The 22,964-nt window shown below is 40.0% G+C and overlaps 1 protein-coding gene and 2 non-coding genes across 3 annotated transcripts in view; 2 read left to right on the top strand and 1 right to left on the bottom strand.

Annotated features, from left to right (window-relative positions):
• The first annotated feature begins 1,019 nt into the window (after window positions 1-1,019).
• LOC124804817 (serine/threonine-protein kinase RIO2) overlaps window positions 1,020-22,964 on the top strand; it is a 124,723-nt gene continuing 102,778 nt past the window's right edge. Inside the window, exons 1-5 of the mRNA XM_047265155.1 lie at window positions 1,020-1,312; window positions 1,747-1,888; window positions 2,002-2,170; window positions 20,103-20,312; window positions 20,426-20,617. Coding sequence (XP_047121111.1) covers window positions 1,247-1,312; window positions 1,747-1,888; window positions 2,002-2,170; window positions 20,103-20,312; window positions 20,426-20,617 — 779 coding nt within the window. The 5' untranslated portion in view covers window positions 1,020-1,246. The remainder of the gene's footprint in view (window positions 1,313-1,746; window positions 1,889-2,001; window positions 2,171-20,102; window positions 20,313-20,425; window positions 20,618-22,964) is intronic.
• Trnav-uac lies at window positions 19,047-19,119 on the bottom strand. The gene has a single exon. It is a non-coding gene; the product is annotated as a tRNA-Val (tRNA).
• Trnav-uac lies at window positions 19,354-19,426 on the top strand. Its single transcript has one exon. It is a non-coding gene; the product is annotated as a tRNA-Val (tRNA).

Here is a 22,964-nt window from a genome sequence, read left to right as displayed (position 1 = left end):
TATTTTATCATGACGTTGAGAAATTCTCGAAACGCGTCGTGCGAAGCATGAAAAAATACGTAAGTGGTGCAGTGTTTCATTACTGTATTTTATAGCCCGAATTACAGTTGCTGGCTTTCCAAAAACATAGGTTTTGATGAATGAAATTGAGTAAAATGTTTCTGCTTCCCATTTGTGGTCTGCACTTGCACTTCTTGAAGAACCAGTAATACAAAATGTTAACTGAAGACGTTCTTTATTATTCCCGACACCATTTTCCTCATTAGTGGTCTGTTTTCATTACATATTTTGATTATATGCATATGATAAAACAAAAAAAATTGAGCAGCTTGTCTCATTGATTTTGGTAACACAAATTTTGTTCCTGATTGACAATACAGTGCAGATAATTAGTACCAATGTTAATAAACATTGCAGCAAATACCCGAAAGTATCTAATGTGAAGAAAAATTATCGTTGGTTTAGTTGGTTGAGTGGCCGCAATAAGTCCACTGGTTAAGAATGCAGCTTAATTTCACTATTTATGTGTAACAACATAGCATGCTTATTTCTAACTATGTATCTCCCCTGTAAAGGGAGCCAACATAATCTGTTCGTGTCATTTATAGCAAAGAGTTTGACCTCCCTATTATCGTCTACTGTCATCGGATCCTTGTATGGATGAAAAAATGTATCCATTTTGAAAGTGATGTTAAAGGATAGAGAGATTCTTTTGCTTTTGGTTCATCAGACTTTATATAGGCAACATATTTCTACAGAAAAATCCCTCGAGAGAACAAGATTACACTATGAAGTATTAAATTTTCATAAGTTTGAGAAATACAGTTTCTTCACTAGGCTATCAGGAACGTAGAACTTCCTATCTTCAATGACAATGCTATGACCTACGAGACTGGACATAAAAGCTCTGCACTTGCGCGCGCTGATCCCTTTGGTACAGGCTTATGAAAGGATTTGGAACCAGGCAAAGAATTAACTCTGATCAATCGAAACTAGTTGCAACCGTCCATTGGTCGCAACTCGAACAGATACCACGCAGTCACTAACCACGGGAAGAACTCGGAGAGTGCCTGCGTCGAAAGCATTCACATGGTTGAAACTGGATCTCGAACGAATATAGTAATCGACTAATCTCGGAAAGTACTGTCACTGTGGTCGCTGGTGTGTGAGCATAGGGGTGGAAGAGAATGTATGTTCGAGGTTAAGTTGTTGTAAACGTAGCACGTGATACATTGAGAAAAACACCATGGGAAAACTAAATGTTTCCATTTTGCGGTATCTCACGAAGGAAGATTTCCGTGTTCTAACTGCAGTAAGTTTGACACTTTGTTGCGTTACCTGTAATAAACCACATTATTTTGAGAAAGTGAAGTTGTTGATCTCAAAAGCTTTCGTTTTTTTTTATCGGTAAAGTGACTTATTTTCGTCGATTATTTCATAGAAAAACACACTGTCCTAATAACCTTTTATAATTTAGATACATTGTCAATGCCGGATATTCACTGTATAGTGTCAGAGGCATGGAGCAGGACGGAAGGAATTAGGCGTCTGAAACACTTATGCAGTGTCTCAGAGATGTGAAGGACGACAGGTGTTGAATATGTTTGTTGTAACATGCAGATTTAGAACACACAGACATAAAGAAGAATTTTAGATTACGATAAATGATACTTTCGCGCCATGTAAAATTAAAAAAAAAAAATAATGTAACGGACTTGCCCTGACAGTATATTATTTTGTTCCCAGATTGAAATGGGAATGAAGAATCATGAACTGGTTCCTGCACCTCTTGCGGCCTCAATCGCTAACTTGCAGCATGGTGGCGTTCACAAAGTGCTCAAGGATTTGTGTAAACATAGACTGCTCAGCTATGAGAGAGGAAAACGATGTATGTAAACATTTCTTTTGTATTAAGCTGATTATATTAGCTGTTAGACATCGTTCTTCCGTGAAGTTATTTATCCGACTTCGATACTGACGTCTCTAATGTTGGATTTGCAGATGACGGATACAGGTTAACAAATTCTGGGTATGATTATTTGGCACTCAAGGCCTTGACTATGAAGAATGTAATATCATCGTTTGGCAACCAGATAGGAGTAGGCAAGGAATCGAATATTTATGTTGTTGCTGATGAGGAAGGAAATCCATTGTGTTTGAAACTACACAGGTAATTAAATGTATATTACTATTCCTAGCTTTAAATTATGTGCTAGTGGAGATATGTTAGAGTATTTGCTATTGTATCCCCATCGTGTTTGCAAATTACGCATGGCAGTAGCCCAAAACATATTAAAACACTGGTGCTGTATGTAACGAGCAGAAGAGGTCTCCATTTGACAGTACACATGAGTCACAAATTGTACATATGAATTATGTGTCAACACATCAGCAGTGTACATGTCAAACAGCTGGTAAGTTACATTGGACACATCTTGCATTTTTAAATATGGCGCAGATGTAAACATTAGGCTTTGCTACCAGTCAATTTGTTACCACAACCAGATTTTCTGCTTTCACATTCATTGGCTTCACAATCTCTCAACCAAATTGTTACTTTCCAACCTATCCTAGACTTCGGGCTGTGTGCCTTACGGAAGTGGCCAATTCTGTCTTTGACCCATGATGTGATCAGTAAGGTGAAAATGCCTACTGCCAATGTACACAAAATGAAGACAATGGCATCGCTACATGCACACACCATCAAATGCGGACAAAATAAAAATGACATAATAACGTCCCACTCTAAACATGAAATGAAACCCACAGGACATATGTGGAAAATTAGGCTTTTAGTATGCGCACAACAAGAAAAAACACCTCCCTATTAAAAAAACAATTTAAATTGTATCTGTCTGGTACACCAATTAAACCACAGCAATTGGACATTTCCCTTGATCTATATACCTCAGCCGCAGTTATATATATATATATATATATATATATATATATATATATATATATATCACACACACACACACAAAAGTGCACATGCTGACAATGCCGCATATAGGCTACATGTTCCTGGTCTGAGCCACTGGAACTCTCGTCAACGTCATGTTGTTGCCATAAATGTGACACCCAAATTTTCAGCAATCGGTCCGAACATCTGCAGAAACTGTATGTCAGGAACCATAACACCCATCTCTGAACGTTATGAGACACTCATGAACTTCACTGTCATACTCATACCTAACAAAAAACAATAAAAAAATACTTCTTTCCTGACAATGAACACCAAACTAATCAGTCCTAACAAAAACGCACACGAAAAGACCTTAATAACTCACTGAAAATGCCTCCACAACCCACGTTATCGAACTAACTACCTGAACTCAAAGCCACGTTAACATGATGACAACCAAAACCCAAATGAACCCAGTACCACATGTTAAACTCAGCATGTCCACATCCACAACCAGAGTGTACGCTCTAATACAAGACGACATCCTCAAATGCAACCAACTCAAAAACTCAGTGCAACAGTGATGTCACCACACACAAGAACACTGTTACGTCATGGGTCAGAGCAGACAGGTGGAATTGGATGCTTCCATTGACTATAGTTCAGTCTTTCACAACAACCAAGATTTTTTGTGGGGAGGGAGGAATACCACATTTCAATCAACTTTATAATGTAGGTTTTGTGCAACTTTGCTTAAAAAAATTGCTTGTAGATTTTCTCCATACAGTAAAGGGATCAAAACCATAAAAGGCAGCTACTTTCAGTGGTAAGTAGAATGTATTATTCTCAGCTATAATTTGGGCCAACTGTAGTCTGCTAATGTGTAACTGGTTTCATAATGTGTGGCATTTTTTTCAATAAGAAACTTAGTGATTGTTATTGTCTTTGTGGTTGTTGAGGTTAGTGGGCAACCAGCAGGGAACCTTCCACACACCTGTTCAAAGCTTACCCCAAAGTCAGGCTCATGCTGTGTGAATATTTATCTCCGTAGGCGGAAGGAGGGGGGGATGCTCTTTGGTGGTTTGGTTGGACTAACAAACTTAATTCGGCTTGTTGTCTTTCACAACAACAACAAACTCACCCCTCCAGAACAAGTAAAACTTCTGATTATAAGTGTTTCAGTAAGAGAGCACATTTATACCAAAATGTGTTTGTAATAGTGAAAGAGAGAGGGGCACATGTCTGTAGCTTCCACCATTTAATGTTTAGTCATTACACACTATGACAAGACATGTCAGTGAATTACAAACATCCAAGTGAGCAGAAACTTTAAAAATAAGATAAGTTTGGTGGGTTATCTGATGTTATCAGAATGTGCAGCATACTTAATTTCAGTAAAGGTATTATCAGAGTGTGAGCTACATAATGTTCCAGAAGTAAGGAGGTAATGGAGCAAATAGTGTGCTCAAGCATATGGCTAAACAGTGAGCTCAAGAAAGTGGCTGTGTTCATGCCATCTTGTATTGTTGAAATATATGAAAGAAGGCTTCCTCCACAGTAAAGTGCAGCCATGTCTGTCCAGTCCCATGTACTGCTATAATACCAACATCATGTTCATATTATACTCCCATGTAAAGGCCAAGCAACATCTGGAAAACATGGACAGGCAGCTCATGAAATGGTGATTGTATGGTCCTCTTCACTGCCATATCTAAATCTATGTTCATTTTCCGCAAGACAACACATTGTGTGTGGCAGGGGTACCTTGTACCACTACCAGTTGTTCCCCTTCCTATTCCACTCACAGAGCAAGAAAAAACGACTGTCTAAATGCTTCCATGTGAGCCCTAATATCTTTGTGGTCCTTGCACAAAATGTACATTGGTGCCAGCGGAGTTGTCCTGCAGTCAGCCTCAAACTTAGGTTCTCTGAACTTTCTGGATGGTACTTAAGATACTTTGTCACATAACATGTTTTTATACAATCATTCGATTGAGAACATTGGTGACTCGTCAGTCTTTAACCTAAGTTGTTACAGTATTTTATATACTACCGGAAAGGCGTAATACATACATTGCTTATTATAATAAAAATACAACATTATATTTAAAATCTTTTCGTAACTCATCAAATCATTACCATAGACTTCATGCACCTATATGAAGTATGGATGTACTGAACGGAATACAAACAGCCATTCAAACTATAATTCTATATATAAACGTGAATATACAGTGAACGTGTGTACTTTGTATCTATATGGCTTCAAAAGTATACCGTTTGAACTTGTATCCTTACTCCCTATTCCTATTTATAAATTCTTCTAAACTATAACATTTGCTTTTTAGGTATGTGCCAATGGTCTCAAACGTAGATTCCCCAAATATTGACCTTATCTTATTTCTGATCTTCAGAACCATGTAATATGGAGCATTTTCATGTGTGTGTCTGTGACAAGGTAGCATGTATTTCAATTTATGTCTAGTTTCATAGACATGTGTGAATGTATTTTCTTCAAACAGATGCGAGTTTTTCTGTTCAAAGAGAAGTATTTCATATATGAAGATGGAAGGGATTGTCATGAAGTCCAGACTTTTGAATAGTGGTTTGCATGAATGTCTACTATTAGTTCCTGTCATTGCTCCTTTGTTTGTTTGTAAAAAAAAAAGATTGAAACGAGGTTTGTCTTTTCAGCACCCCAAAAAATTATTCCATATCTTATAACTGTTATGAAATACGCGTGGCATACAATTTTCATCACCGTTAAACCCGTTACTTTGTGTAGTACCCTCATTGCATAAACTAAACTATTTAATCTCTTCAGTAAACTGTCCACATGGTCAGTTCATTGCAAGTTTTTATTTAAAGTTATCCCAAGAAATTTTATAGAATTAACTGTGGTCAGTTCTTTACCTGAATATTCTGTTTGCGATATACATTCAGTAGTTTGTTTGGTCCTGAAGTGTATGATTTGGGTTTTTTCAAGATTTAATTTCATAGCATTATTTTTTATCCATTGTTCAAATTCTTGTAGAGTTTGTTTCGTGGTCCATACTAATTCTTCAGTGTTTTTGCAGCAGACTACAGCAGTTGAGTCATCTGCGTAAAGTATTGTATCTGTATTTACTTTGCTAGGCATGTCATTTGTGTAATATAAGAACAGAAGTGGTCCTAATATCGAGCTCTGGGGCACTCCTGCTTGTATTTCTTTCCGGCTAGAGAAAGTTTTCTCTCCCTTTTGATGTATCACCACCCTTTGGTGTCTGTTTTTGAGATAAGATGGAAACCATCTTATATATTTTCCATGGAAGCCGTAGGTACCCAATTTTTGGAGCAGTAGCTTATGGTTTACTGTGTCAAACACCTTTAGAGGTCACAACAAATGCCAGATACATTTTGTTTGTTGTCGAGGCATTTACTTACTTTAGAGATTATTTCATTGTAAAGTGTTTCATCCCTTCCTAAACCCATATTGGTTATTGAGAATAATATTACCTTCTTTATTGTACTTTTCTAATTTTGATTACATACTTTTCGTTCAACTATTTTAGAGGAAACTGGGAGTATAGACACTGGGTGGAAATTTACTAAATAATCTTGTTTTCCCTGTTTGTAGATTGGACAAATTTCAGCATATTTCAGTCTGGAAAGCAGCCCTCATCAAATGATTGGTTTATTATTTTACAGAGTTGAGGTGCAATGCTGTCACTTCCTGCCTTTATGATATTTGTTGGAATTTCATCCCATCCCACAGATTTAAGATTTTTTAGGGGTTGTATGATGTTAGGTACTTCCTGACATGATATTGCAGTAAATTTAAACTCTCTTGATTCCTGCAGTACTGCATCAGGTCTTATTTATGGAAGCAAGAAGTTATGAATTTTGTTTGTGGTTATGAAGTACTTATTAAATTCTTCACAGGTGTGCTGAGTGTTAGCAACAGTATTCCCACCAATTTCTAGTTTGTAATTAAAATGTTTTGTTTCTTGAGTACCTGTTTCTTTCTTGACAACCTTCCATACTGCTTTTGATTTATTTGAGGCATTAGCTATATATTTACTGTTTGCCATTTGTTTTGCTTGTTTAACTACCTGATCAAATATTTTTTTTGTATTTGATTTTGTACCTAATAAATTCAGCATCATGGTTGGTTTTCGCTTCCTTATGCATTTCCCTCTTTGTAATACTAGAGATCCTGATACCTTCCGTAATCCATGTCTTATTTTTATTGTATTTATCATGTGTTGATACGGGGGGGAAAGCATTCGTTGAAAATATTCTTGAATTCAGATATGAAAGTGTTGTAATTATTGTTTACTGAACACTGGTTGCTGAAGGTCCAGTGGGTTTCCTTTCATTTCAAGATAAATGTGTTTATATTTGGCAGGCTGAAATTTCTGATCAATTTTACTGTGGGCCTAAATGTTTTGTCTATGTATGGCAATGACATAAAAAGTGCTGAGTGATCAGATATTCCTAATTCTAATACATGTTTTTCTGTATTCCCATAATCTTTGCTGCTCACTATATTATCAATGCATGTAGCAGAAATGGCTGTGGCCCTGGTGTGCTCAGAAAAATTTAGTGTTAAGCCATTTGTAGCCAACAAATCCTTCAGGGTGGTAACAAATCTGTTCGTCTCTTATATCTATATTAAAATCATAACAAATTGCAATCTTTTTATATGGTTTCCCTACTTGCAATCTACTTAGCAGAGTTTCAAATTTCTCTAGAAATGCCCTAGTAGCCCAATATTCCGGGACATGATATATGCTTATGATTAGTAAACCATATTCAGACAGCTCAATGCAACAGCTTTCGAATACCTGTTCCTCATTTAAACAATCGAAAGTCGTTTTGGCTTCAAAGCTTTGTGTCTGTTCAACTAATATACATGATCCCCCATACCTCTTTTTCATGTAAGGAACATAGACTTCCTTCCAGGGACTCCCATTTTAGTTCACAAAGCACCTCTTGAGTGTTGATCAAACCTAGTGGCCTGCCTCTGAATGGCTTCAATGTCTTTCTTTAATCCAATCAGGTGGGAATCGCAAACACTCAAGCAGTACTCAAGAATGGATTGCACTTTGTCCTATATGCAATCTCTTTTATAGATGGGCTACAATTTCCAAAATTCTCCCATTAAACCGAAGTCAACTATTTGCCCTCCCTAGTATTGTCCTTATGTGCTCACACCATTTCCGTTTGCTTTACAATGTTAGCCTAGATATTTAATCAATGTGACTGTCATGCAGTATACTGCTGATACTGTATTTAAATGTTATGAGAGTGTTGTTCTTACTCATGTGCATTAATTTAAATTTTTCCAAATTTAGAGCAAACTGCCATTCATCATACTGTTAGAAATTTTTCCTAAGTTATTTTGTATTATCCTACTGTCATTCAACAACACCCTCCGGTACACCACTGTATCATCAGCAAATAGCCACTGATTGCTGCTTAGCATGTCAGTCAGGACGTTGTGTACAGAGAATAAGAATGGGCCTTTCACATTTCCCTGGGCTGCTCCTGATATTACCGTTGTCTCTGATAAACACTCACTGTCAAGGACAACGTTCAGAGTTCTGTTACGCAAGAAGTGTTCAAGCCACTCTCATATCCGGGAACCTGAGCTGTATGCTTGGACCTTCGTTAAGTCTGGAGTGGGGCACATTGTCACACACCTTCCGGAAGTGTAATAATATGGAATCTGCCTGTTCCCCTTCATCCATGGTTCGCAGGAAATCGTGTAAGAAAAGGACAAAGAGACTTTTGCTCAAGTAACACTTTTTAAATACATGGTGATTTGTGGATAGGAGCTTTTCAGTTCAAGGACATTTATTATATTTGAACTCAGAATATGTTCAAGAATTCTGCAGCAAACCAGTGTCAAGGGTAGTGATCTGTAATTTTGCAAGTCTGTTCTTTTATCCTTCTTATGTGCAAGTTCCTCCCCCCCATGAACCATGGACCTTGCCGTTGGTGGGGAGGCTTGCGTGCCTCAGCGATACAGATAGCCGTACCGTAGGTGCAACCACAACGGAGGGGTATCTGTTGAGAGGCCAGACAAACGTGTGGTTCCTGAAGAGGGGCAGCAGCCTTTTCAGTAGCTGCAAGGGCAACAGTCTGGGTGATTGACTGATCTGGCCTTGTAACAATAACCAAAACGGCCTTGCTGTGCTGGTACTGCGAACGGCTGAAAGCAAGGGGAAACTACAGCCGTAATTTTTCCCGAGGGCATGCAGCTTTACTGTATGATTACATGATGATGGCGTCCTCTTGGGTAAAATATTCCGGAGGTAAAATAGTCCCCCATTCGGATCTCCGGGCGGGGACTACTCAAGAGGATGTTGTTATCAGGAGAAAGAAAACTGGCGTTCTACGGATCGGAGCGTGGAATGTCAGATCCCTTAATCGGGCAGGTAGGTTAGAAAATTTAAAAAGGGAAATGGATAGGTTGAAGTTAGATATAGTGGGAATTAGTGAAGTTCGGTGGCAGGAGGAACAAGACTTCTGGTCAGGTGACTACAGGGTTATAAACACAAAATCAAATAGGGGTAATGCAGGAGTAGGTTTAATAATGAATAGGAAAATAGGAATGCGGGTAAGCTACTACAAACAGCATAGTGAACGCATTATTGTGGCCAAGATAGATACGAAGCCCACGCCTACTACAGTAGTACAAGTTTATATGCCAACTAGCTCTGCAGATGACGAAGAAATTGAAGAAATGTATGATGAAATAAAAGAAATTATTCAGATTGTGAAGGGAGACGAAAATTTAATAGTCATGGGTGACTGGAATTCGAGTGTAGGAAAAGGGAGAGAAGGAAACATAGTAGGTGAATATGGATTGGGGGACAGAAATGAAAGAGGAAGCCGCCTGGTCGAATTTTGCACAGAGCACAACATAATCATAACTAACACTTGGTTTAAGAATCATGAAAGAAGGTTGTATACATGGAAGAACCCTGGAGATACTAAAAGGTATCAGATAGATTATATAATGGTAAGACAGAGATTTAGGAACCAGGTTTTAAATTGTAAGACATTTCCAGGGGCAGATGTGGACTCTGACCACAATCTATTGGTTATGACCTGTAGATTAAAACTGAAGAAACTGCAAAAAGGTGGGAATTTAAGGAGATGGGACCTGGATAAACTAAAAGAACCAGAGGTTGTACAGAGATTCAGGGAGAGCATAAGGGAGCAATTGACAGGAATGGGGGAAATAAATACAGTAGAAGAAGAATGGGTAGCTTTGAGGGATGAAGTAGTGAAGGCAGCAGAGGATCAAGTAGGTAAAAAGACGAGGGCTAGTAGAAATCCTTGGGTAACAGAAGAAATATTGAATTTAATTGATGAAAGGAGAAAATATAAAAATGCAGTAAGTGAAACAGGCAAAAAGGAATACAAACGTCTCAAAAATGAGATCGACAGGAAGTGCAAAATGGCTAAGCAGGGATGGCTAGAGGACAAATGTAAGGATGTAGAGGCCTATCTCACTAGGGGTAAGATAGATACCGCCTACAGGAAAATTAAAGAGACCTTTGGAGATAAGAGAACGACTTGTATGAATATCAAGAGCTCAGATGGAAACCCAGTTCTAAGCAAAGAAGGGAAAGCAGAAAGGTGGAAGGAGTATATAGAGGGTCTATACAAGGGCGATGTACTTGAGGACAATATTATGGAAATGGAAGAGGATGTAGATGAAGATGAAATGGGAGATATGATACTGCGTGAAGAGTTTGACAGAGCACTGAAAGATCTGAGTCGAAACAAGGCTCCCGGAGTAGACAATATTCCATTGGAACTACTGACGGCCGTGGGAGAGCCAGTCCTGACAAAACTCTACCATCTGGTGAGCAAGATGTATGAAACAGGCGAAATACCCTCAGACTTCAAGAAGAATATAATAATTCCAATCCCAAAGAAAGCAGGTGTTGACAGATGTGAAAATTACCGAACTATCAGCTTAATAAGTCACAGCTGCAAAATACTAACACGAATTCTTTACAGACGAATGGAAAAACTAGTAGAAGCCAACCTCGGGGAAGATCAGTTTGGATTCCGTAGAAACACTGGAACACGTGAGGCAATACTGACCTTACGACTTATCTTAGAAGAAAGATTAAGGAAAGGCAAACCTACGTTTCTAGCATTTGTAGACTTAGAGAAAGCTTTTGACAATGTTGACTGGAATACTCTCTTTCAAATTCTAAAGGTGGCAGGGGTAAAATACAGGGAGCGAAAGGCTATTTACAATTTGTACAGAAACCAGATGGCAGTTATAAGAGTCGAGGGACATGAAAGGGAAGCAGTGGTTGGGAAGGGAGTAAGACAGGGTTGTAGCCTCTCCCCGATGTTGTTCAATCTGTATATTGAGCAAGCAGTAAAGGAAACAAAAGAAAAATTCGGAGTAGGTATTAAAATTCATGGAGAAGAAATAAAAACTTTGAGGTTCGCCGATGACATTGTAATTCTGTCAGAGACAGCAAAGGACTTGGAAGAGCAGTTGAATGGAATGGACAGTGTCTTGAAAGGAGGATATAAGATGAGCATCAACAAAAGCAAAACAAGGATAATGGAATGTAGTCTAATTAATTCGGGTGATGCTGAGGGAATTAGATTAGGAAATGAGGCACTTAAAGTAGTAAAGGAGTTTTGCTATTTGGGGAGCAAAATAACTGATGATGGTCCAAGTAGAGAGGATATAAAATGTAGGCTGGCAATGGCAAGGAAAGCGTTTCTGAAGAAGAGAAATTTGTTAACATCGAGTATAGATTTAAGTGTCAGGAAGTCATTTCTGAAAGTATTTGTATGGAGTGTAGCCATGTATGGAAGTGAAACATGGACGATAAATAGTTTGGACAAGAAGAGAATAGAAGCTTTCGAAATGTGGTGCTACAGAAGAATGCTGAAGATTAGATGGGTAGATCACATAACTAATGAGGAAGTATTGAATAGGATTGGGGAGAAGAGAAGTTTGTGGCACAACTTGACCAGAAGAAGGGATCGGTTGGTAGGACATGTTCTGAGGCATCAAGGGATCACCAATTTAGTATTGGAGGGCAGCGTGGAGGGTAAAAATCGTAGAGGGAGACCAAGAGATGAATACACTAAGCAGATTCAGAAGGATGTAGGTTGCAGTAGGTACTGGGAGATGAAAAAGCTTGCACAGGATAGAGTAGCATGGAGAGCTGCATCAAACCAGTCTTAGGACTGAAGACCACAACAACAACAACAACAACATGTGCAAGTTATCCATGCTCTATTCCAATCGCTTGGGACTTTATTGTTGCATGAGAGATTCACGATAAACAAAAGCTAAGTTAGGGACCAATGCCGTAGAGTACTCTTTATGAAACCAAATTAGGATTTCATCTGGACCTGCCAGTAAATTTCTTTTCAACTCTTCCAGTTGCTTATCCACACCAGGGATGCCTATTGCTGTGTCTCCCATACTGCAATCTGTGCGAGTGTCAAATGATGATATATTTCTATGACCTCCTGCATGAGTGATTTCTTAAATTTGAAATTTAAAACCTCAGCTTTCCTTTTGCCATCCCATATTGCCACACCAGATTAGTCAACAAATGGTGGGATATAAGTCTTCAACTCACATTGCAATTTTATGTAGGAGCAGAATTTTCTCAGGTTCTCAGCAAGATCTTTTGCTGCAGTATGGCAGTTGACATTGTATGCTTTTTGCATTGATTTTTGATTGACGTTGTCAGTTGACTACACTATTGAAGTCAGAAATACTCCGTGTTCACTGAAGAGATGTCCCTGGAGCTCATGGTGACTTACTTACAAAGCAGTAAAGCCACTGCATTTTTATTGTTAAAATGCCAATGTTGGAAGTTGATGTTATTGAGATGCTAGTTTCTGTTTGTTGTGAAATGTTGCTCATAATTGTCATTAACGTCTTGTACCTTTCAGGAGCTGTGAGAAGTACACATAACACCAAAACATGTTGTATTTCCAAATTAATTTTTCCACATGGCATGGAAAGTATACTTACAACAAAATTAATATTTATTTTTGTGGACTGTGGGAAGTGTACTTACCACTGACTCGACTGTTTTATCACACCTGTGGTACTCTTACACTTCTGGATGTGCCTGACATGTTGTGGTAGTAAGTTGTATAAGTTGTACCAGGTGTATAAAAACTTTGTGCCTGGCATGTTCTGGAAGTACATTGTGTCAGGTGTACAAAAAAAAAAAGCTACAGCAATCAGTTTCCATTTGCCATAAGATCTATACCGTTGTCATTTGTAAAGTTACTGAATATCCCTAACTGGTGGGAGTGAGCAGAAGTCATCAAATTTTCAAAAATGCCACATAACAAATTGGCTTCCGATGATGATCAGTGCCATAAAGGAATCTTGAAGTATGTGTAATGGCAACTCGTAACAGCTCCCAAAAAGACCATAAGTAGAAACTTAGCACTGCAGTCTTGGGTCCTAAATCACAAAGATTAAATATATTCACTGATCACAGTTCTATTATGATACCAAAAGATTAACTTCGTCCATGTTTTGTCACATTAATAGATTATTAGGTGGCTGGAGCTGCATGTAATGTCTTCCTCAAACTACCATGTGATAAAGTTTGTTCTGCACTGAGAGACTTCCATTTTTAATCTATTAAGGATCTCCAAGTGGTGTAGGGTAGGTGGTAATTGCAGCCAATCTCTTCCCTTGGAGTGCAGACCTCTTCCTTAGGAACACTGCCTTGCTGTAAAGGGATAAAGTTATAAGCAGGTATTGCAAACTGCCACAACACAACCAGAATACTACAAAGTCCGTCACAGTCGGCAAAGGGGCTGCATAGTCAGAGACTTTGCAACATTATGATGATAACAGACACCACTTGTCGCCAATGTGTAACACAGCCTGCAGAAGTATTGCAACCCAGTTAACGACAACTAGGAAGTCACTGACACTTTCCAGACTGTTCGGTGCGGCACACTGCCTGTGGTAAACAATAGAAATTGACACAGAGAAGCAGTATTTAAGGATGCTCAAGCCACGCGATTGTTGTCGAACAATTGGGCTGTAATGTGAGGTCGAGCTACTGCTACTATGTCCACAAATATCAGATATTACATGAAAGGTACGGAGAACATTAACACAGCGACGGCATTCACTACAGAAAGGACGATACTACTCAAAGAATGTCACCAACTTCACCATCAAAGGAAAATATATAGTGAAAATCAAAAGTCCAAGATAGTTGCTAAGCTATCAGATGCTCATATACTGTTGTGATGATGTGGTAAACACACACCTGCTGAAGCCATTTCAACTGGAAGTGTATCAAAGGAATCGGAGAATCCCTCTATATTCCGTAACTTTTGTCAATTTCTCTGGTAAGTTGATACAAAAAAGGATGAACACCGAGTAATAGCACTTTTAGAATGGCTTCTGTATTTCAGTAGGACATTAATCATCCACCTATCATGAATGAACAGATTGCAGTATGCACAATTGAGAATACACATTAATGAAACATGAAAAGTTAGTCTGGTACTGCGTGCCGCGGAATTTGAATCTCCGCCAGACGTCATGGACATTGACGACGACTAGAGGTCTCTGCACCATCGCGCCGTAAGCCATGGCAGTGTGTGTGTCCTGGCCTGCATTTAGTGTGAGGGCACCACAATGGAACACGTGGTTCCAACGCCCAATAGCGGCTCCCCCGATAGAGTATTTTAGTGCCTGCCACTCGCTCAGCCAGCGAGTATAATAAGTGCACGAGTCTTGACACATCGTCTCGACAACAGACAGTGTGTTTATCGTTCTTTGTTTTCATTACTAGTGGGCATCTTGGATTCGTTTGGTTGCCTCTGTCACTCCATTGCTTCTTCCATGTTGTCGTCGTAAGTTCTCTCTCCATCGTCCATCATTTCGTGTCCGTCCTTTCCATTTGTTTGTTTATTCGCGAGCTGCTCTCCTTTTGGTCCCGCCGCGCTTTCTCGGCCACCCCGCGATTGGAACGGTCGCGGTCACAACAGATTACAACAGTTATTATGTCATTTAATAACTAATAATGGACACTTAATAGTATACTTTTTTAAAATGGTTGTTGGTTAAATTGAGAATAATAAAATTAGTCATAATGTGACTTCATATGGTTTAATAACATGCTCTGGCTGTTCTACACATCCACCTCACTACAGATAAAAATTCATACAGATTTCACAGTCTTAGAATATTTTGAATTCTTTTTTCCAATTTTTCCAGTGGCATTAAGCATTATTAGCACAACTACTGGGAAATTTTCACATTTTGTGAATATGGAAAAATTCATGATTATATATATATATATATATATATAAAAGATGATTAGACTTACCAAACAAAAGCGCTGGCAGGTCGATAGACACACAAACATACACACAAAATTCTAGCTTTCGCAACCAACGGTTGCTTCGTCAGGAAAGAAGGAAGGAGAGGGAAAGACGAAAGGATGTGGGTTTTAAGGGAGAGGGTAAGGAGTCATTCCAATCCCGGGAGCGGAAAGACTTACCTTATGGGGAAAAAAGGACGGGTATACACTTGCGCACACACACACACATATCCATCCGCACATACACAGACACAAGCAGACATATGTGCGGATGGATATGTGTTGTGTGTGCGCGCGAGTGTATACCCGTCCTTTTTTCCCCATAAGGTAAGTCTTTCCGCTCCCGGGATTGGAATGACTCCTTACCCTCTCCCTTAAAACCCACATCCTTTCGTCTTTCCCTCTCCTTCCCTCTTTCCTGACGAAGCAACCGTTGGTTGCGAAAGCTAGAATTTTGTGTGTATGTTTGTGTTTGTTTGTGTGTCTTTCGACCTGCCAGTGCTTTTGTTTGGTAAGTCTCATCATCTTTGTTTTTAGATATATCCAAAAACAAAGATGATGAGACCCACCAAACAAAAGCGCTGGCAGGTCAACAGACACACAAACACACACACAAAATTCCAACCAACGGCCGCCCCGCCAGGAAAGAGGGAAGGAGAGGGAAAGACGCACACACACACACACACACACACACACACACACACACACACACACACACACACACACACACACACACACATCCATCCGCACATACACAGACACAAACAGACATTTGTAAAGGCAAAGAGTTTGGGCAGAGATGTCAGTCGAGGCGGAAGTAAAGAGGCAAAGATGTTGTTGAAAGACAGGTGAGGTGTGAGCGGCGGCAACTTGAAATTAGCGGAGGTTGAGTCCTGGCGGATAACGAGAAGAGAGGATATACTGAAGGGCAAGTTCCCATCTCCGGAGTTCTGACAGGTTGGGGTTAGTGGGAAGTATCCAGATAACCTGTACGGTGTAACACTGTGCCAAGATGTGCTGGCCATGCACCAAGGCATGTTTAACCACAGGGTGATCCTCATTACCAACAAACACTGTCTGCCTGTGTCCATTCATGTGAATGGACAGTTTGTTGCTGGTCATTCCCACATAGAAAGCTTCACAATGTAGGCAGGTCAGTTGGTAAATCACGTGGGTGCTTTCACACGTGGCTCTGCCTTTGATCGTGTACACCTTCCGGGTTACAGGACTGGAGTAGGTGGTGGTGGGAGGGTGCATGGGACAGGTTTCACACCGGGGGCGGTTACAAGGGTAGGAGCCAGAGGGTAGGGAAGGTGGTTTGGGGTTTCATAGGGATGAACTAAGAGGTTACGAAGGTTAGGTGGACAGCGGAAGGACACTCTCGGTGGAGTGGAGAGGATTTCATGAAGGATGGATCTCATTTCAGGGCAGGATTTGAGGATGTCGTATCCCTGCTGGAGAGCCACATTCAGAGTCTGGTCCAGTCCCGGTAAGTATCCTGTCACAAGTGGGGCACTTTTGTGGTTCTTCTGTGGGAGGTTCTGGGTTTGAGGGGATGAGGAAGTGGCTCTGGTTATTTGCTTCTGCACCAGGTCGGGAGGGTAGTTGCGGGATGCGAAAGCTGTTGTCAGGTTGTTGGTGTAATGGTTCAGGGATTCAGGACTGGAGCAGATTCGTTTGCCACGAAGACCTAGGCTGTAGGGAAGGGACCGTTTGATGTGGAATGGGTGGCAGCTGTCATAATGGAGGTACTGTTGCTTGTTGGTGGGTTTGATGTGGACGGACGTGTGAAGCTGGCCATTGGACCGATGGAGGTCAACGTCAAGGAAAGTGGCATGGGATTTGGAGTAGGACCAGGTGAATCTGATGGAACGAAAGGAGTTGAGGTTGGAGAGGAAATTCTGGAGTAGTTCTTCACTGTGAGTCCAGATCATGAAGATGTCATCAATAAATCTGTACCAAACTTTGGGTTGGCAGGCCTGGGTGACCATGAAGGCTTCCTCTAAGTGTCCCATGAATAGGTTGGCGTACGAGGGGACCATCCTTGTATCCATGGCTGTTCCCTTTAATTGTTGGTATGTCTGGCCTTCAAAAGTGAAGAAGTTGTGGGTCAGGATGAAGCTGGCTAAGGTAATGAGGAAAGAGGTTTTAGGTAGGGTGGCAGGTGATCGGCGTGAAAGGAAGTGCTCCATCGCAGCGAGGCCCTGGACGTGCAGAATATTTGTGTATAAAGAAGTGGCATCAATGGTTACAAGGATGGTTTCCGGGGGTAACAGACTGGGTAAGGATTCCAGGCGTTCGAGAAAGTGGTTGGTGTCTTTGATGAAGGATGGGAGACTGCATGTAAAATATATATATATATGGTTATAATAGAGGGAAACATTCCACGTAGGAAATATATATCTAAAAACAAAGATGATGTGACTTACCAAATGAAAGTGCTGGCAGGTCGACAGACACACAAACAACCACAAACATACACACAAAATTCAAGCTTTCGCAACAAACTGTTGCCTCATCTGTATATGTGTGGATGGATGTGTGTGTGTGTGTGTGTGTGTGTGTGTGTGTGTGTGTGTGTGCGTGCGTGCGTGCGTGCGTGCGCGCGCGAGTGTATACCTGTCCTTTTTTCCCCCTAAGGTAAGTCTTTCCGCTCCCGGGATTGGAATGACTCCTTACACTCTCCCTTAAAACCCACTTCCTTCCGTCTTTCCCTCTCCTTCCCTCTTTCCTGATGAGGCAACAGTTTGTTGCGAAAGCTTGAATTTTGTGTGTATGTTTGTGGTTGTTTGTGTGTCTGTCGACCTGCCAGCACTTTCATTTGGTAAGTCACATCATATATATATATATATATATATATATATATATATATATATATATATATATATATATATATATATATATCAATATAATGGAAGGAAACATTCCACGTGGGAAAAATTATATATAAAAACAAAGATGAGGTGACTTAGCGAACAAAAGCGCTGGCAGGTCGATAGACACACAAACAAACACAAACATACACACAAAATTCAAGCTTTCGCAACAAACTGTTGCCTCATCAGGAAAGAGGGAAGGAGAGGGGAAGACGAAAGGAAGTGGGCTTTAAGGGAGAGGGTAAGGAGTCATTCCAATCCCGGGAGCAGAAAGACTTACCTTAGGGGGAAAAAAGGACAGGTATACACTCGCACACACGCACATATCCATCCACACATACAGACACAAGCAGACATATATATCTTGTGTCTGTATGTGTGGATGGATATGTGCGTGTGTGCGAGTGTATACCTGTCCTTTTTTCCCCCTAAGGTAAGTCTTTCCGCTCCCGGGATTGGAATGACTCCTTACCCTCTCCCTTAAAGCCCACTTCCTTTCGTCTTCCCCTCTCCTTCCCTCTTTCCCACGTGGAATGTTTCCTTCTATTATATATATATATATATATATATATATATATAATGGAAGGAAACATTCCACGTGGGAAAAATTATATATAAATACAAAGATGAGGTGACTTACCGAACAAAAACGCTGGCAGGTCGATAGACCACAAACAAACACAAACATACACACAAAATTCAAGCTTTCGCAACAAACTGTTGCCTCATCAGGAAAGAGGGAAGGAGAGGGGAAGACGAAAGGAAGTGGGTTTTAAGGGAGAGGGTAAGGAGTCATTCCAATCCCGGGAGCGGAAAGACTTACCTTAGGGGGAAAAAAGGACAGGTATACACTCGCACACACGCACACATCCATCCACACATACAGACACAAGCAGACATATATATATGTGTTCCCGCCCCGGATCGAACCGGGGACCTTCTGCGTGTAAAGCAGACGTGATAACCGCTACACCACGGAAACGACGGTTCTTTTCATGTACCACCCGTAGACTCGTAATAGCAACAGTTTGTCTTCTGTGTTAGCAAGGGCATCGGCCACTAGCTCCCTCCGATTCGTGAAGTTCCTGCAGTAAAAGACGTCTTTTACTGCAGGAACTTCACGAATCGGAGGGAGCTAGTGGCCGATGCCCTTGCTAACACAGAAGACAAACTGTTGCTATTACGAGTCTCCGGGTGGTACATGAAAAGAACCGTCGTTTCCGTGGTGTAGCGGTTATCACGTCTGCTTTACACGCAGAAGGTCCCCGGTTCGATCCGGGGCGGGAACACATATATATATGTCTGCTTGTGTCTGTATGTGTGGATGGAGGTGTGCGTGTGTGCGAGTGTATACCTGTCCTTTTTTCCCCCTAAGGTAAGTCTTTCCGCTCCCGGGATTGGAATGACTCCTTACCCTCTCCCTTAAAACCCACTTCCTTTCGTCTTCCCCTCTCCTTCCCTCTTTCCTGATGAGGCAACAGTTTGTTGCGAAAGCTTGAATTTTGTGTGTATGTTTGTGTTTGTTTGTGGTCTATCGACCTGCCAGTATATATATATATATATATATATATATATATATATATATATATATATATATATATATATATATATTAGTAACTGTGAATATCATGCTTCCTGCTTTAAGATATAATGAGATTGCTGGATATCTTGAAAACTTACCATAGTTATTATTTTTTACTTATGTGCTAGTCTTGTAACGAAATCACCAGCAGTAAAGCCTACGTTTATCTGTCAGTCTTAAGAACTTCTGTGAAGGCTGCCCTTTCCAGAGAGTTTTGGTGAAAGAAATTAATGCATGAAAACAATTGTTCTTGCAGTTTGTGTGTCATAGGTAATTCAGGGAAATGAATTAGTTGTATATTATATTTTATTATATACATTATTTGATGTCGCTTGTAATTTTATTGAGACAGCTCTTACCTTTAAATATACCTTGTTTCTCAGGCTTGGGCGTACGTGTTTCCGTAACCTGAAGGAGAAGAGAGACTATCACCAACATCGAAGAACTGCCTCGTGGCTTTATCTTTCTCGTATTTCAGCCACAAAGGAATTTGCATACATGAAAGCTCTGAGAGACAGAGGCCTGCCTGTTCCTAAACCAGTAGATTTCAACAGGCACTGTGTTGTTATGGAGCTTGTAGATGGGCATCCCCTGTAAGCACTAACTATCTGAAATTACCATCTGTAGTGTTTTTGTGGTAACAGAAGTAAAGCTGTAAAATTTATCAAGAACTGTTTTTGACTGTTTCTTTGCATTATTTTTTCAGGTGTCAGGTTCATGAGGTCAAGGATGTTGAAGCTCTGTATGACGAATTAATGAATTTGATTGTCAAGCTTGGGAGTCATGGTGTGATTCATGGAGATTTTAATGAGTTCAACATTATGTTATGTGAAGATGACAAACCAGTTATCATTGACTTCCCGCAGATGGTATCCACATCTCATCCAAATGCTGAAATGTGTGTATCATTTAATAACATAGTATCACAGAGGAATAATGAATCTTTGTTGCATTTGATGTCACTAGATAGGCTACTCCCATGTAATTATTATTCCCAACAAGTGATTAAAAACTGCTTTTTTGCTATACATATTTTTATATACATATTGTGATACGTAATTGCTGGTAAAGACAAGTGTTAGGTGGTGTAATTATCTGATTTTGATTGGAATAATGATATTTACATTCACGTGGGTCTGACATGAAGGAAGGAATCTTTGCTGTCAGCAAAGCAAGAGCCAGCATTCACAGAGTTCCCATACCACATGAGCTAGAGATTCTTTCTTTTATATACAGTTGGCAGCTAATGGGCCAGCAGCCCTCCTTGGTGTGAGTAGAGAGCCATTGGTCCATTTGGGGAACATGTGATTACAGGTGTTACTTATATCTGAAGCCTGACATATTGATTAATATACTTATACCTCCAGTACAGATAGCTTATAAGGAATTGCAAGTTCATTTCTGTTTGAAGATGTGGCGTTTCATTTGGTCATTTCTGAATTTTGAGAGCATGTGCTGTGACACATGATTAGTTGGCAGAGCCATTGTGATAGCATACGGCCTTGTATTAACTAGCTGGAGGAGTTGTTGATGGAAGAGATTGATTTAGAGAGGCTTAATTTGAGTAAATAAACTGCGTTTCTTTCGTTGAAATGTGAAGTGTGACTTTAAACTGTTACTCTGTTTTCTCTCTGTGGAGATTTCCCACAAGATTGCTGGGGCTCAGATGAATTTAGTACATTGACTGTTAATAGTATAAATTTATCAATCCAGTGATAGGATTTTGCCACATTTCAGAATGCATTGAGATTGCTGCATATAAAATTGGTGTAGGAAAGATGACTATGTTAACCTTGTCTTGCAGGTCAAAGTGAGACCCGGGACTCTTATTAAGGCTGTTTTAAAGTTGCAGGACATACCGATACACATTCAGACTTTTGCTATGGAAAAGACAATCATAAAATTTATGAAAGCATTGCTTATATTGAACTCTGACTCATGTTTAGACACATGTCGCTCCTTAATATCTTTTTCAGAGGTGTGTTCTGTATTTATGTTCATTGTGATTGTCACAGTTTTGTAGATGTAGAGACTTGAGTGAAGTAACTACCTCTAAAAGTGATTTTTTCCCATGTTGTAAATAATAATTAAAAATTGCTGTGTCTGACAGGTGCCATTAGTCAAACAGTTTGCTTCAAAAAATTCCTGGACAGTTATTGCATTATGGGACTGTGTGTGCTAAAGGAACCAGTAACCTGTATCACCCTTACTTGTCTATGGACTGAAATCTTCTAAGATACCTTATATTACACAATTGTTGTCCATGGCTTGACATTCATTGGACCATCTAGAACAACTTTGTTTCGTTACATGCTAGCATTTTTAAACTCCCTATCTCAAGGCTTCAGCTAGCTGCTGTTTCTCCACAACATCAAAAATGGACAAATTTCATAGTAAATAAATTGGTGTGACATCATGCATATCATGTCTAGGCAGTCATAACAAGCATAGCCATAAATGCCATCCCTGCCAGAACCCTGTATGCCATACTTGTAGCTGAAGAAAAGAATATGGCTCCTATCTGGAATAGCCACTAGATGGCACTGCCTGAATACAATGCACCAGTTCACAGCAACAAAGTAGTGTGCAGCACGGCCTTTGGAACTCCCAGCCAGTTAATCATTATGCTGGACGTCAATGCCAGCAGAGTTCTGGGTTGAACAGATATTGCAGCGTGATTTATTAACATGGACACATACTGGTGGCTGGGCTCTCCACCGCTCCAGCCACCATAGCGGCAAGTGACTTCATACAGTGAACAAACAATACCACACAAAAGGCCAAATTACAGTGCAAGCTTGAGTATAAAAATGTGCATTGGGTGCTAGCACCTTTAGTAATAGCTTCACCCATAGTAGCTAACATATGTGCTCTTGATGCTTTTTCATTGTTTACTTTTTAGAATACTGAGAAAGTAAATTGCGTTTGTCACACCACACTGTTCAACCACTTGAAAATATTGTGGTGGTACAGGCAGATGTTTCAGTTTGATCTCGGTCATAGAGAAAATTTTACAGCTCACATATCCTCAAATCCTTGGCTCAATCATAGTTTTGAAAAGCTTGTGAGCTGGTAAAGGCAGATCTGGACAGACTACAAGGAATGGGAGCTTTTTCACCCATTACATCTAATCAGTGTGTATCACCCATGGTAGTTATTAAGAAACTTATGACGTTTATGTATTTGTATTGATTTTAAGGCTACCATCAATGACTTTAGCAATGTAGACTTCTATCCTATTCCAA

Source organism: Schistocerca piceifrons, chromosome 7, assembly GCF_021461385.2.
Source record: "Schistocerca piceifrons isolate TAMUIC-IGC-003096 chromosome 7, iqSchPice1.1, whole genome shotgun sequence".
Lineage (NCBI taxonomy): Eukaryota > Metazoa > Arthropoda > Insecta > Orthoptera > Acrididae > Schistocerca > Schistocerca piceifrons.
The sequence above is the reverse complement of the archived record's forward strand: the minus strand, read 5'-3'. Positions and strand labels throughout refer to the sequence as shown.